The following is a 12,039-nucleotide window of genomic DNA, read 5'->3' as shown; positions in this document are numbered from 1 at the left end:
CTGGTCTCTCCTTGCTGCCCACTCTTAAGCCGATGGGGAGACACGCAGGAGCACACATGTTCTATCTTCTGTTTCACAGCCCTGGGAAGCCTGAAGGTAGGACAAGGAGCCAGACCACAGAAGCAGCTGCTTCCCAGTGGAGCAATTCCAGCATGGCTGCTCCTTCCCAAAAAGGAGGGGAAACGGGGAAGGGCAAAAAGTCAGAAGGGAATTTCCCCTGCACTGGATTTTTGTCCATGTCAAAACCTGTACCATCTGCCGGTACAGATCACAGGACCCAGCAAGTTTGCTTTACACAGGAAGCAACTGTCTCTTTAAGACAGCGATCCAAGAGTGGTATAAAACCTACATATCTTTCAGGCTTTATGGAAGTTTAGCATTTGCAAATTGATCTGTTATAGAGTCTTGCTGAACTGTGAATCCTGTTTACTTTAGCAGACATTCAAAAACTGTTGCACCTATGAATTACTGTATTTTCTAACTCGGTATATCCAACATCTATTATTTAAGGCATTTTATTTGATTTTTTTAAGATGTGCAAACAATGTATTCAATGTTTGAAAACACACGAGTCCTCCAAAATGTGTTTCTATATAAATATGCTTGTAGATACTTAAATAACATAGTCATAAATTTATTTTCTCTTATGTTGCATGTGTCATGAACACTTGCCTACATGAACAACAAGAATGCCAAAAAATCTCCTAAGTCTAGCCAGAAATGCAGTATTTATACTTGAATTAAAATGAATTCCATGTGCAAGCTAAAGTAGCACTCCATCAATAAAGCATTTCAACCACTGTCTGTGGTATGGCACAGAGGCATCTCTTTTCAGCTTTATCTGACACTAGGGATTTCTTGCTTTACGTAGCTAAAAATTGACAGAAAATTATTTTATTTTCAAGTACTTTGTTTAATTTATTTCTAATTTGAAGAGCTATTGGAAGACAGGGGTGTGCATGACTACAAGTATACATTTGAATTTTCAAAACAAAGCTTTTCATACGATAGAATTTCATATTACAAATACTTCCTATCAGGTATTCACAGTATGATCAACAGTGCTCCCCTTCCTAATTCTAGTTCTAAGCCATTAAGCAATTTTGCCTGTTGACATCTTGAAGAAAATATACTCAGTTCTAAAATGGAGGAACATGAAAAATATATTTTCCTATTTGCTATTCTCACACTTCATTCAAAATGGTTTCATGCAAGTGTAGGTATGTTTTAGTACTGAATCACGTCCAATACTAAAATCCAAACATGTCTAGAGGAAGAATCTAAAGAGGAGATAGAGTTTGAGAAATATATTATCAGGAGAGAAGAGCCTTAAAGACTTTGGTAAAGATGGTGGTCCACAGATGGGCCAATTAAAAGATTTTTGTGAATTTATCAACAGTAGGGATTTTCAAGTACGCTCTCCATAAGTGTATAGATGAACAAGTTAAATGCTGAATGTTACACCAGATTAAACTTGCAAAGGGTTACTTTAGCATAGCCACAGTAACAAGAATATAAAGTTCCAACCTAGAAATGATAAAGTGTAATGAATTGTAGGGACTTGTATTTATCAAAGCATTTCTGTGCTTTTTTGGCTACAGAAAATAGAATAGGTCCTACAGCAAATAGAATAGGTGCCACATGGACAAACACAGAACAAGTAGTGAGAGTGCATTAAATGACCGAGTTACTTTTCTGCAATGGTTAAAGGACTGGAAGGAGCCAAAGCTGTTCTTATTCCTTGCTAGTATATCCGTTGAACTAAATGCCAGCCCCGTCGTTTTTATCTGTCGGATGAGCATACGCTGTAGCTGTACTCCAAGAAACAGATAAGGCAGTGCTTTTATTAGTAACTTACATTACTTAAATTCCTGTACAAACTTGTTAAGGAATTTCTCCTGAGGCAAAAACATGATTAGTTTTAGAGTCTTCCAGAATGGTGGAGAGGCCTTTGTTTTGCGATGTGTTTTTTTTTTCAGACATACACTGAAGTCTAAACATATGTATTTATAGGCTCCAAAAGATTTTCAACAGGTCTGTGTAAAAAGACTTTTTGTTTGTTTGTTTTAGAGGATGCCTGTTTATCATACACTTTCTTGCCCACCAACAGAAACTATCCAGACACAAGACCATGTTAGAACTACTCCAGTTATGCGTTAATCATAGTTGATGAAAGACTTTAGGCAAGTATTCAGTTTTAATAAAAACTCTTGAAAGTTATTATCCACATAAAGAAATATCTTGGAAAGTTTCAAAAAGCAAAACAGAAACCTAATAATTAATAAAGAAATTATACAAGCTTAAGTATTAAATAACACTGAACAGATGGCTTAATCTAAGGGTCTACGTAAGCCAAAAACAGCAGATCAAAAATGCAGGAGAAAGGGTGGGTGATAAGAAAACACACAGCTCCAGGATCTGAACATGCAACATAGCAGGGCAACTGAAAAAAAAAATAATAATAATAAAATAAAAATAAATAAAAAATAAAAAAAAAGGAAAGAAGGGTGGAAAAAAGGATGAGGATCTGGTCTGGTGACCTCAGATGTAGAAGGGAAAAAGTGGCTTTTTTTTTTTTTTTTAAACAACACTTCTAACCTACCTTTAAATATTTTGCAAGTTTCTGAATTCCCCAATATTCTGATGGCAAATCAGTGTTTCCTTCCTGATGACGTACAGGCTGTTCTTCGTCTTCCTCAGTCTCTGAGGAACTTTCACTAACTTCTTCAGACTTGCTTGATACTTTACTAAAAATGAAAAAAGACCATCACCCACCCAGCTATAAAGTAAAATGAACAAGCATATTTTAAATAGATATGACAACTCTGCGTAACAATGGCATTGGCAAAATGTAATTATCATTACCAAACAGTAAGTATGGTGATAAATACAGTGGATACAGAAAATAAAAATAAAAAAATGAAGGAAGAAAAATAAGTAAGCCATACCATTTCAAAGATGATTGCATTTTAACAGATGCGGAAGAAATACAACTGACTTTCTTTTTGAATTTTGTAGACACACTACTACTTCTCCGTTGTTCTTCATTTATTTTTTTTGCAGCTTTGGCACTAAAATATTCATTTTTATTATAAAAAAAAAAAAAAAGAATAAATGTTATTTTACATATATATAACCAAAAGTTATGGTTGGACACATAGATCAGATGAGTTTATGAACCTGCACAATAACCTTCATTAAAACAAAAGTGTTCTGTGTCTTAAGTAACTAATTTTGCTTGAAGAAAACAGTGGAATATTAGAAAATCTGCATTACGCTGACCTGTATGCAACACAAGACCAAAGAATAAGTATATGTAGCCAGACCATCTATCCTAGGTTACTGTCTTTAACTATGATGAATAGCATCTATCTAGGTAGCAGCAGGAGAATGACAGAGGAATACTTTTCCAGAATATTCCTCAGCAAATTCTAGTTCAGGGAAATCCTAAGTGTCCTTATGTTAACGGTTTTGGACGGATATTTCTTACGGATATTTCTTCCATTACTTTGTCTTGGTTGCTTTTTTAACTCACATAATTGAATAGCCTCTACTCTCCTGTGGCAAAAAAAATAGAGCTTAGCCACACATTTTGTGAAAAACGATCATAGTGCATACTGATCATAGTGCATACAATATATCTTCCTTCCCTCGTATTCCAAGAGGAGTCCCAGGCCCAGCTGGGCAAAATCACTGGTACTTTTTTTGTTCCTAATTTATAATATAGTGAAAACAAAATGTCCTTTTGAACCTGGGTTGGTCATACTATCCCAGTCATAACAATAAGGGAGAATGCTCACAATTTGTTTATGAAAGTATGATTACACCCAATTTCACTACATCTAGACTATATCTAGATGTAGATCTACATCTAGAAATAATGATTGTGGAAAAAAATAAGCTCTTTTTCCTGGCAAACCACTTTTTTTTTTTTTTTTTTTTTAAACTGATGACTGTAGGACACACCCAAAACCTCATAAAACATTTCTTGCAACATGTCAACATGTCAAAATGGCAGACCTGAGAGGATATTGACCTCTTTTATTTTTGTAAGATGGCAATCAAAGCCTTTTATTTAGATATTAATTTTCATCTATTAACACAAAATAAGAAATTATGAAATCAGAAATAGGGTTCTGATTTCAGATGAAAAATCTAAAATGGAGTATCCAATATATACTCTGTTTTGGGTATCCGAACTTTGAGATAGCCCCATTAGTGAAGACTTGCTAAAAGGAGTTAGAAAAGTAGCTCATATGATTTGGAAACATTAAAAATTGTTATTATAATTAAGAGTCATCTTGTTTTTCCATCCTGGATGTCCTCTGCCTCCCTTAGAAAGTGTTGTTCAGATGATATAGTCTACTCTTTCTTGCTTTAAAGGGCACTTTGCAGCAAAACTATCACATGACAGTCCTGAAGGACCAAGCAATGCAGATGGTTACAAGAAATTTCCCTGCCTTGTCTTGTTGTAACATCATCAAAATTGTTATATGATAGGAAAGAACAGTAAGAAATTCCTCTGCTAGTCAGGTCTCTTTCCTTAGACATTTGCATGCGGTAAACTTCATTTTATTGCTCTTAACTTGGGATAATAATGCAAACTGTAACAGGCAGTCCAATCATAGCACAGGTTAGAGAGATCTATTGAAAATTCAATTACAAAGGTGATAACTACTTACCTGCGGGCAGCAGAAAGCCCAGTATTCTTCCACTTCACAGATGGTTCTAATTTCTTCTTTTCAATGGATTTGCTTTTTGCAACAGAACTTTTCACTTTCTCATGTGTATTCTTTTCTGTGTGATCATAATGGTTCTGGGATTGGCCAGAGACCTTAGCATCAACTGCTTCTACATGCTGATAATTTTTCTCATGCGTTGGTTCTTTAAAAAAAGTATATTCCTAACAAAAGAAGGAGACAGGGTTTGTCAGCCATACTGCTGTCTGAATAATGCACATTAAAACAATAAGTTATAAGCAAAATTCCAGGATGCAGTGATTAAAAAATGTATTTATTAAATGTGGAATTAAAGTATAGGCATGCAATAAGATTACCTTTAAAAGAATTAAATGTTAAATTAATCTGAAAAGTATCTGTTACTGTATGCAAACTAAAGTTTTTGAAATAAATGAATGATCTAAGTTTGGAACTTCTTGAATATACCTGAATATTGAGTGTTGCTCAATTTCTACTGTGTTAAGTAATTTGTGACACAAGCGCTTTTATAGAACCTAATTCCAAATGAGTTTCAAGACTCAGTCATTCTGCTTTCAGTGGACTGTTTATATAAAAAAACTATTTCCCTGCATAAAGGATTTATAAAAAAAATCCCACAAAAAAAATAATGAACATAAAACTGAAGATAGGCTATGATAAACTGCTAGACTTCAGTTCCAAGTAATTTAATTTGATATAGTTTAGAATAGTTTTATAGTCAGAATATAAATATAATCCATTTAATTTTTTTCATTTTCTGTCTCTCAGGACAAGACATTGGTGAACAAGTCACATGCAAGAATGGAGCTGAGTGGCACCTACGAATCCTTCAGCTGTCTGTGTCTGGTACCATAGCTGATCAAAAATATCCAGAACAGAAAGGACTCTTGTCAACCGTTATTTTCTATTGGAACATAGTCATTTTTCACAGGAAAGACAGCATATGATCGTTACTTATTATTATTACAGCTGTCACTACCAGAAAGGTGAAGACATTCCTTTATGTATCTGATTCAAGGCAGTTTTAAGGAGACTGTCACAGCATGGTCTGTCTTCGATTAGTCTCTGATGAGAATCGGCTGTTCCTGGCTTGCTGACCCAACCACCCAATCGTAAATTAATTCTAGTTAATTCTCTCATTCTAAAAACATACTTTAAACAAGACAACTTACCATGATAGTCAAACCATGAGGGAACTGATGCTGTTGCTAGACCAGCTAAACACATTTTCAAAGCATGTTTCCTACAGTGCCATATACCAACACAGCACTTCTAAATGTTAGCTTAAACAAGATATTATAAAAGTTAATTGGCTTTGCAGCAAATGTATACATAATAAACTTTTTGAAGCTGTCCTCTCCTCAGAAAATCAATCAAAATTATTTCTAGTCATATTTTATTTTATACAGGGAAGCCTGAAAATACTTCTGTACCTTTTAGAATTCTAGAGTAGAGCTGATTTTCCTTTAAATAAAATGCAGTGCAGCTCTACAATCTAAACTTGTTTAAATTTTAACTTTAGAATGCAGAATGTACTGAACTATATTATCAGAAAAGCAATAGGATATGATATTTATAAACTGTTAAAATGGTATAGTTTACATTCTTCAGTAATTTACACAGGAAATACAGAATAAATGGTTCTATGATTCTATATGACAACTGAAGGAAAATGGGATAAATTCTATTTATTTACTCTTATCTAGCATGTAAGCATTTCTTGAATAGCTACATTATATTTATAAGCAGGGCAGAAAAACAGTAAAGAAGGGTACACGCTTTATTTAACATCCATATTCATATTTACAATTATTAATATTTTAAATATTTATTAATATTTATTTAAAATACTACCTTATTTTAGCTTCCATGACTATCATATGAAGCCAAACCACTTTGAAAATACATTAAAGCAGTAACTATATCTAAAACATTCATATATTGTCATACTTATGAAATGTAACTCAGTATGGAGATAAAATATTAAAGAAATATTTGCATATAGGATAAAAATGCATTTTAGAACTCATTGCTCTTCTGAACAGAAGAACTGAACATTTAATTCCATTACTGTTACTATAAGCTACTGTATTTATGTGTGCAATATGAAATGCTGTTCTTTCAAAACCGTCAAGCTTTTGTATTTCAAAAAAGCAAGTATCAGTACTACAACCCCCAAAATCAGAACCTAAGCATATGTAAATTTCCCTGTTAATGATTTCCTCCTTACAACAATTAAAATTGAATATAAATAACCACAACAAAACTTCTGATAGACTTAACCTGTAATGAATTTTACCACAAAGTTATCAATCTGTTATATGCACACTAGAAATCTGTAAAAAGTATTTTTTGACAGGAATGATGAAACAACTAAAATTGTAGTGGTACTGTGTGATTCTGTTGTAGCAGACAAAATATGATGCTCCTCACTCTACCTAGTTTAGCACTTTAAGTAAATGCCAGAAGCCCTTGCATTTTTGAGTGACTGGAACAACAGCAACTGTGTAAGCTGGATACATAACTCTTAGCTCTGAAATTTAAATCAGGCAGTTCTTGTAAAAACATTGGGCTATTATTTATGTTTGGGTCAGAAAGAATGAAGATAAAAATTCAAGTGGTTTTGATCACAGGAAAATATTGTCATAAAAAGTTGACCTTTTCCATAAGGATATCATATTTTCCTGCTTTAACATTTCCAGTGCTCCATAAAGAATAATACCAGAATACAAGCAGATTTTTTTATGCAAAATTAGAAGCTGACTTCACATATTGGATCAAAACACATAATACTGTATGATAGAATGATTACTAAAATAGTGTGTTATCTGCTTTCAAACACAAAACATTATGGGGAAAAAAACTCTATTCATGATTCCAAAATTTAAACATTTTTTAATAACATTAAGTATTACGAAATCTAGTTTTAATAGTACATATCAAGTGTCATGTTCAATGTAAGTGTTCTATCTTTGCTTGTATTATGCTTCCTATTTCCTCTAGAAAACTTTTATGTACATATGACAGTGGCTTGTGCCTTTATTATTTTATTTTTTTATTTTTTTATTTTTTTGGTCATGAGATGACAAAACATGTTCTGCTAAAACATGCTAAACTTAGGTCCAGTTGAACCATTATTCAGTTGCACTTGGCTTCCAGAGTCATTACTTTCCAACAGAGGTCTGTGCTCCAGTAGTGGGCAATTAGGATAATTCCTGGGGGAAGATGTGTTTGCAGCTATGCTACAGAGAAATAGGCCATGTAGTACAGGCCCTCTCCACAAATAACTCTTGAGTTCCAGGCAACTTCAGGCTTTTTAAGTAGACACTAAGACTCTTAACATGGAACTTTCTTTTAAGCACACATTTTGTGCTTTTACCATAGAACTGTTGAACACAAATGTATTTTTCTTTTCAGGATTACATGTTTGCAAGGGTTAACAATTTTTGCTTAGTAAGACTTGTATGTTCCATCTCACAACAGTGGAGCTAACTCATTGGGAAGCCCAAAGTAATTTCACACAAGGTTTAGACAGTCCATAAAATAATGTCTGTGATGTCAGTACTTTCTAACCTGCAATTACCTGAATGTAAACTGGCAGCTACTGCATTTAAAATTGCAATTACATTGCAATTATCGGAATAGTAAGTTGGTTACAACATTCTTCTTAGAAGCATAAGAAATAGTCTGAGCTCAAGCGGTGATTAGAATAAGGGTGATGCCTGCAGACAGATAACAAATAGACTAAAATATGGTGACACAGAGAGAGAAATAATTCAGGAAGCATGCAACTGAGGACAGTCCAGATACATAAGATACAGTGGCCTGCATATAGCCTTTCATACAAACTCTTCTGAATTTTGTTTCAATCATGGCTTATAATGATAGAATTTAAAAGACAAACTGGGAAACTCATACAGTGTATCACAGAAAATAGGATGAAAGGGCTGCGGAGAAATGATTAAATATGGACTTGAAGCTATGCACACTGCTTCTCCAAGGAAAGCTGTACAGCACTTTGACAAGGCAACTTTTCCCAACAGAGATATATTAAATGGTAAAATTAAATAAAACTAATAATTGAAACACATTTCACATTCTTGGGAAAATTATTTTGAAAAAAAAAACAACGTAATGTAAGTAAATAAAGTGTACTGTAAATAAAGAAATATTTTTAAGTTTGCTACTTCTTTAAATGAGACTGTCTTTTTACATAAGTTAGCTATTTAAAAAAGCAATATATTTAGTAGAAACTTTGAAAAAACACGAAGTAAAATAAAGGCGTTTCAGTCTTTAAAATTCTGCATTTAATCAGTTAGCTTTGGTAAAGAACATGTATGTTCAGACAAGTTTATTGCGTAATTCTTACCAATTATTACAAAGTACAATATACATGTAGTTCAGTAAATACATACCTGCTTAGCCATATTTTCTACAAATCTAGGTGATCTCTCCCTTAAAAATGTAACAATATCTTTATATATGTCACTTTTTCTTTCGTAGTCAATGTTACCTTTACTCTTTAGCTCACCCTTTAAAAAAGAACAAACATAAAATTAGTAACAGTATCACCGTACACAGGTAATTTAATCTGTATCATAAAATACTGCTAAAGAGCACAGACATCATACACTGTAACAATTAGGTCCAGAAGCCTCATGATCAGCATCAGACTTCAGTAACAGTCAGTGAAGGTGCATGGATCACCTCCACAGATCCCAACAAATAACCAAGATCTTACAGACAATTCTGCAAATAACTACTCTCAGTTAAAATTCATTGTACTGTAGGCAGTTCAATTGTAAAGGGTTTAGGGCTCATGGCAAACAATCACCTAAATGTGAGCTTCCAATGCACTGCAGTGGATGGCTAAAAGGATCAGAAAATAACGTGACCTGACTCAGCATATGCTTTACTAATTTTATCCATTAAAAACATCCTAAATCAAAATTTCCCTTAAAAGACTCTCAGGGAAAAGCAATTTGTAGAGTTATACCTGAGGGACATCAGTCTCTCTTCTAAATATATTACAAAGTTTCGGTTAATGCTTAAGCTGTATGGCTATTATGCCTGTACAAAACCCATCTGTAAAGAAAGAGGTAACCAGAACGAAAAGTAGACAAAAAGAAATAAAAGTTTTAAAAGTTTCTATTGAAAGGAGAAAGAACTGCTTATGATTTACAAACAGACAAATGCAAGCTGTACATATGAGTGACAGTATCACGTGTCATCAATATTAGCCACACATCAGATCAAGAGCGATGAGGGACTAGAGAGGCATCTGGTCCCACAGTACTTTATATAGGAGTAGTGTTAAGAACAGTGAGGGCACATGTGAAGACTAACCAACCACTCCTAGCAAAAAGAACACATTCCTTGAAGAAAAAAGAGCTCTAAAAGTATGGGAAAACTATCATGCACTTATTACTGTTCCTTCTCCATCAGTACTAATACAGTAACTCTGCAGGTCTTACAGCTTCAATTCCACTCCCCTATACCTGATGGATCTCTGACTTTAGCACATCCAAATATTTGTCACTTCGCAGTAGCCTTCATTATTACTTACTCCATTCAAAAATACTCCTGCCGTGCTGCAAGTGATACACAATGGATCAGTGTCATGTGGTTTGATAATTAAGTAACAAATTTCTCCATGCACTTGTCTCCAGGGAGGAGCTCTGCATCCATTAGAGAACGTGTAATCTGAAAACAATTAGTATGAATATTTGTATCCAATTTAAATGTGTATTTTAATAATTATTCCTGATGATTAATATAATTTAAACAAATCAAGCTCCCAAAATAGTATGTTACTCTTAAGCACTCATACTCAGTTGGGAATCAGTCATGCAAAAATCTGTGACCCATGGTCCAATTCAACAAACAACTACAGCTATGCCTAGCACTTATCAGGATCAGGGACTCCGTTTATTTCTTTTAATTCTAATGAAGACTGGAGATTATTTCTGTAAGTAAAAGCTGAAGAAGAGCATTTTATTTTACTTCATAACATTGAGGTGGAGAAAAACTATTTATATTTATTAACACAATTATTTTAACACATTCCACACAGAAGGCAAGTACTTTAATAAGGGTATAAGCAAGGGTTAGACATGATAAAATTCAGACCTGATGTATATTCCAGTGATTCCAGTACTGTGTCTTCTCCCTTCCCAGAGAAATTCTTGAGAAGATTCACTTCATTATTTACAGCAGCTGGACTTAGTCTTACATCTCTGCAATTAATAGAAAAGGTCTATCATCAAAAGGATGTGCACAGAGATATCAAAAGAGAATATTATATTTTTATTGTACACTGAGTCTTAGTAGTAGCAACAAAAATCTGGAGATAGGTCATCTGCCATTTTTTTCTTGATTTTTATCTGTTAGTTCAGAGATATTTTAGTTCCATAGCTAAGAAGGCCTTGTAACTATGAACCAGACTCAAAGTGCTCTCATGAAGAAATAAACATTTCCCTGAAAATATTTAACTGTTAGTTTGTTATTTGTACAAATTACTTCAATTTGCTACCAAAATGCAAAACATATGCAACAAAAACAAAAACACTTGCAGGCACACACTCACATACCCACACCTACATCAAAATCTTAAGGGGAAAAAAAAGTGTTTTTTCAATAACTCAGTGAACAGTGAAAGTCATTCCAATAAATTTCTCTATATCACACCAAAAGCACATGTTGTGGGTTGAAAACAATCTAGCTTAACTATAAAAGAAAAAATGCACTAGCTGACATACTTAAGTTGCATTTGAAATGCACTTACTTTGAAATCCGTTTTAAAGAACTATTAAGGAGTTGCATATCCAGCTGATGAAGAAGAATAAAAATTTTCATTTTCTTCTCTGTTTCAGGGTCATCAACTTTTTTCACTTTTTCAAGTAAATGCAACATGGACTTATCTTCTCCTTCAACAGTCCCATATTCAGGGCCAAGAATTTTCACTATAGGGTCTCTGTTAGCTGTAAACATGAAACAGAATCAGTATAAGATGATACTACGTTAAAAACAATGAGGTAAGAGTAACACTTTTTATCTCAACTGCTGAATAATTTCTGTGCTATTAATTTACAAAACAGCATTTCACCAAAAAAAAAAAAAAAAGGAAAAAAAAGAAAAAGATGAAGATTCATTCAACCAAGAAGTAAATATTAATTATCAACAGTCCCTTTTTGTGTAAAATTGCCCTGCTGATCACCAAAACAGGAAATCAGTGGGCTTAACTCACTGAAAATGGATCATTTGGGAAATATGATTTAGTGTTAAAGAACATGTTTAAAGTTTTCTAGCAACATTCCCAATA

At 33.6% G+C, this 12,039-nt stretch overlaps 1 protein-coding gene across 6 annotated transcripts in view; it reads right to left on the bottom strand.

The window, feature by feature from the left end:
* The window catches only part of ODAD2 (outer dynein arm docking complex subunit 2), a 95,800-nt gene that overhangs the window by 74,368 nt on the left and 9,393 nt on the right, over positions 1 to 12,039 (bottom strand). For all 6 annotated transcript variants that reach the window (XM_084507378.1, XM_084507377.1, XM_084507379.1 and 3 more), the window contains exons 4-10: positions 11,503 to 11,698; positions 10,848 to 10,954; positions 10,285 to 10,421; positions 9,134 to 9,250; positions 4,683 to 4,903; positions 2,949 to 3,071; positions 2,603 to 2,747 (exon numbers count right to left, since the gene is read on the bottom strand). In XM_084507378.1, the coding sequence (XP_084363504.1) occupies positions 2,603 to 2,747; positions 2,949 to 3,071; positions 4,683 to 4,903; positions 9,134 to 9,250; positions 10,285 to 10,421; positions 10,848 to 10,954; positions 11,503 to 11,698 (1,046 nt within the window). The remainder of the gene's footprint in view (positions 1 to 2,602; positions 2,748 to 2,948; positions 3,072 to 4,682; positions 4,904 to 9,133; positions 9,251 to 10,284; positions 10,422 to 10,847; positions 10,955 to 11,502; positions 11,699 to 12,039) is intronic.

Source organism: Aythya ferina (genome assembly GCF_964211825.1).
Source record: "Aythya ferina genome assembly, chromosome: 2".
Taxonomy (NCBI): Eukaryota; Metazoa; Chordata; class Aves; order Anseriformes; family Anatidae; genus Aythya; species Aythya ferina.
This window is presented reverse-complemented; position numbering and strand designations above follow the sequence as displayed.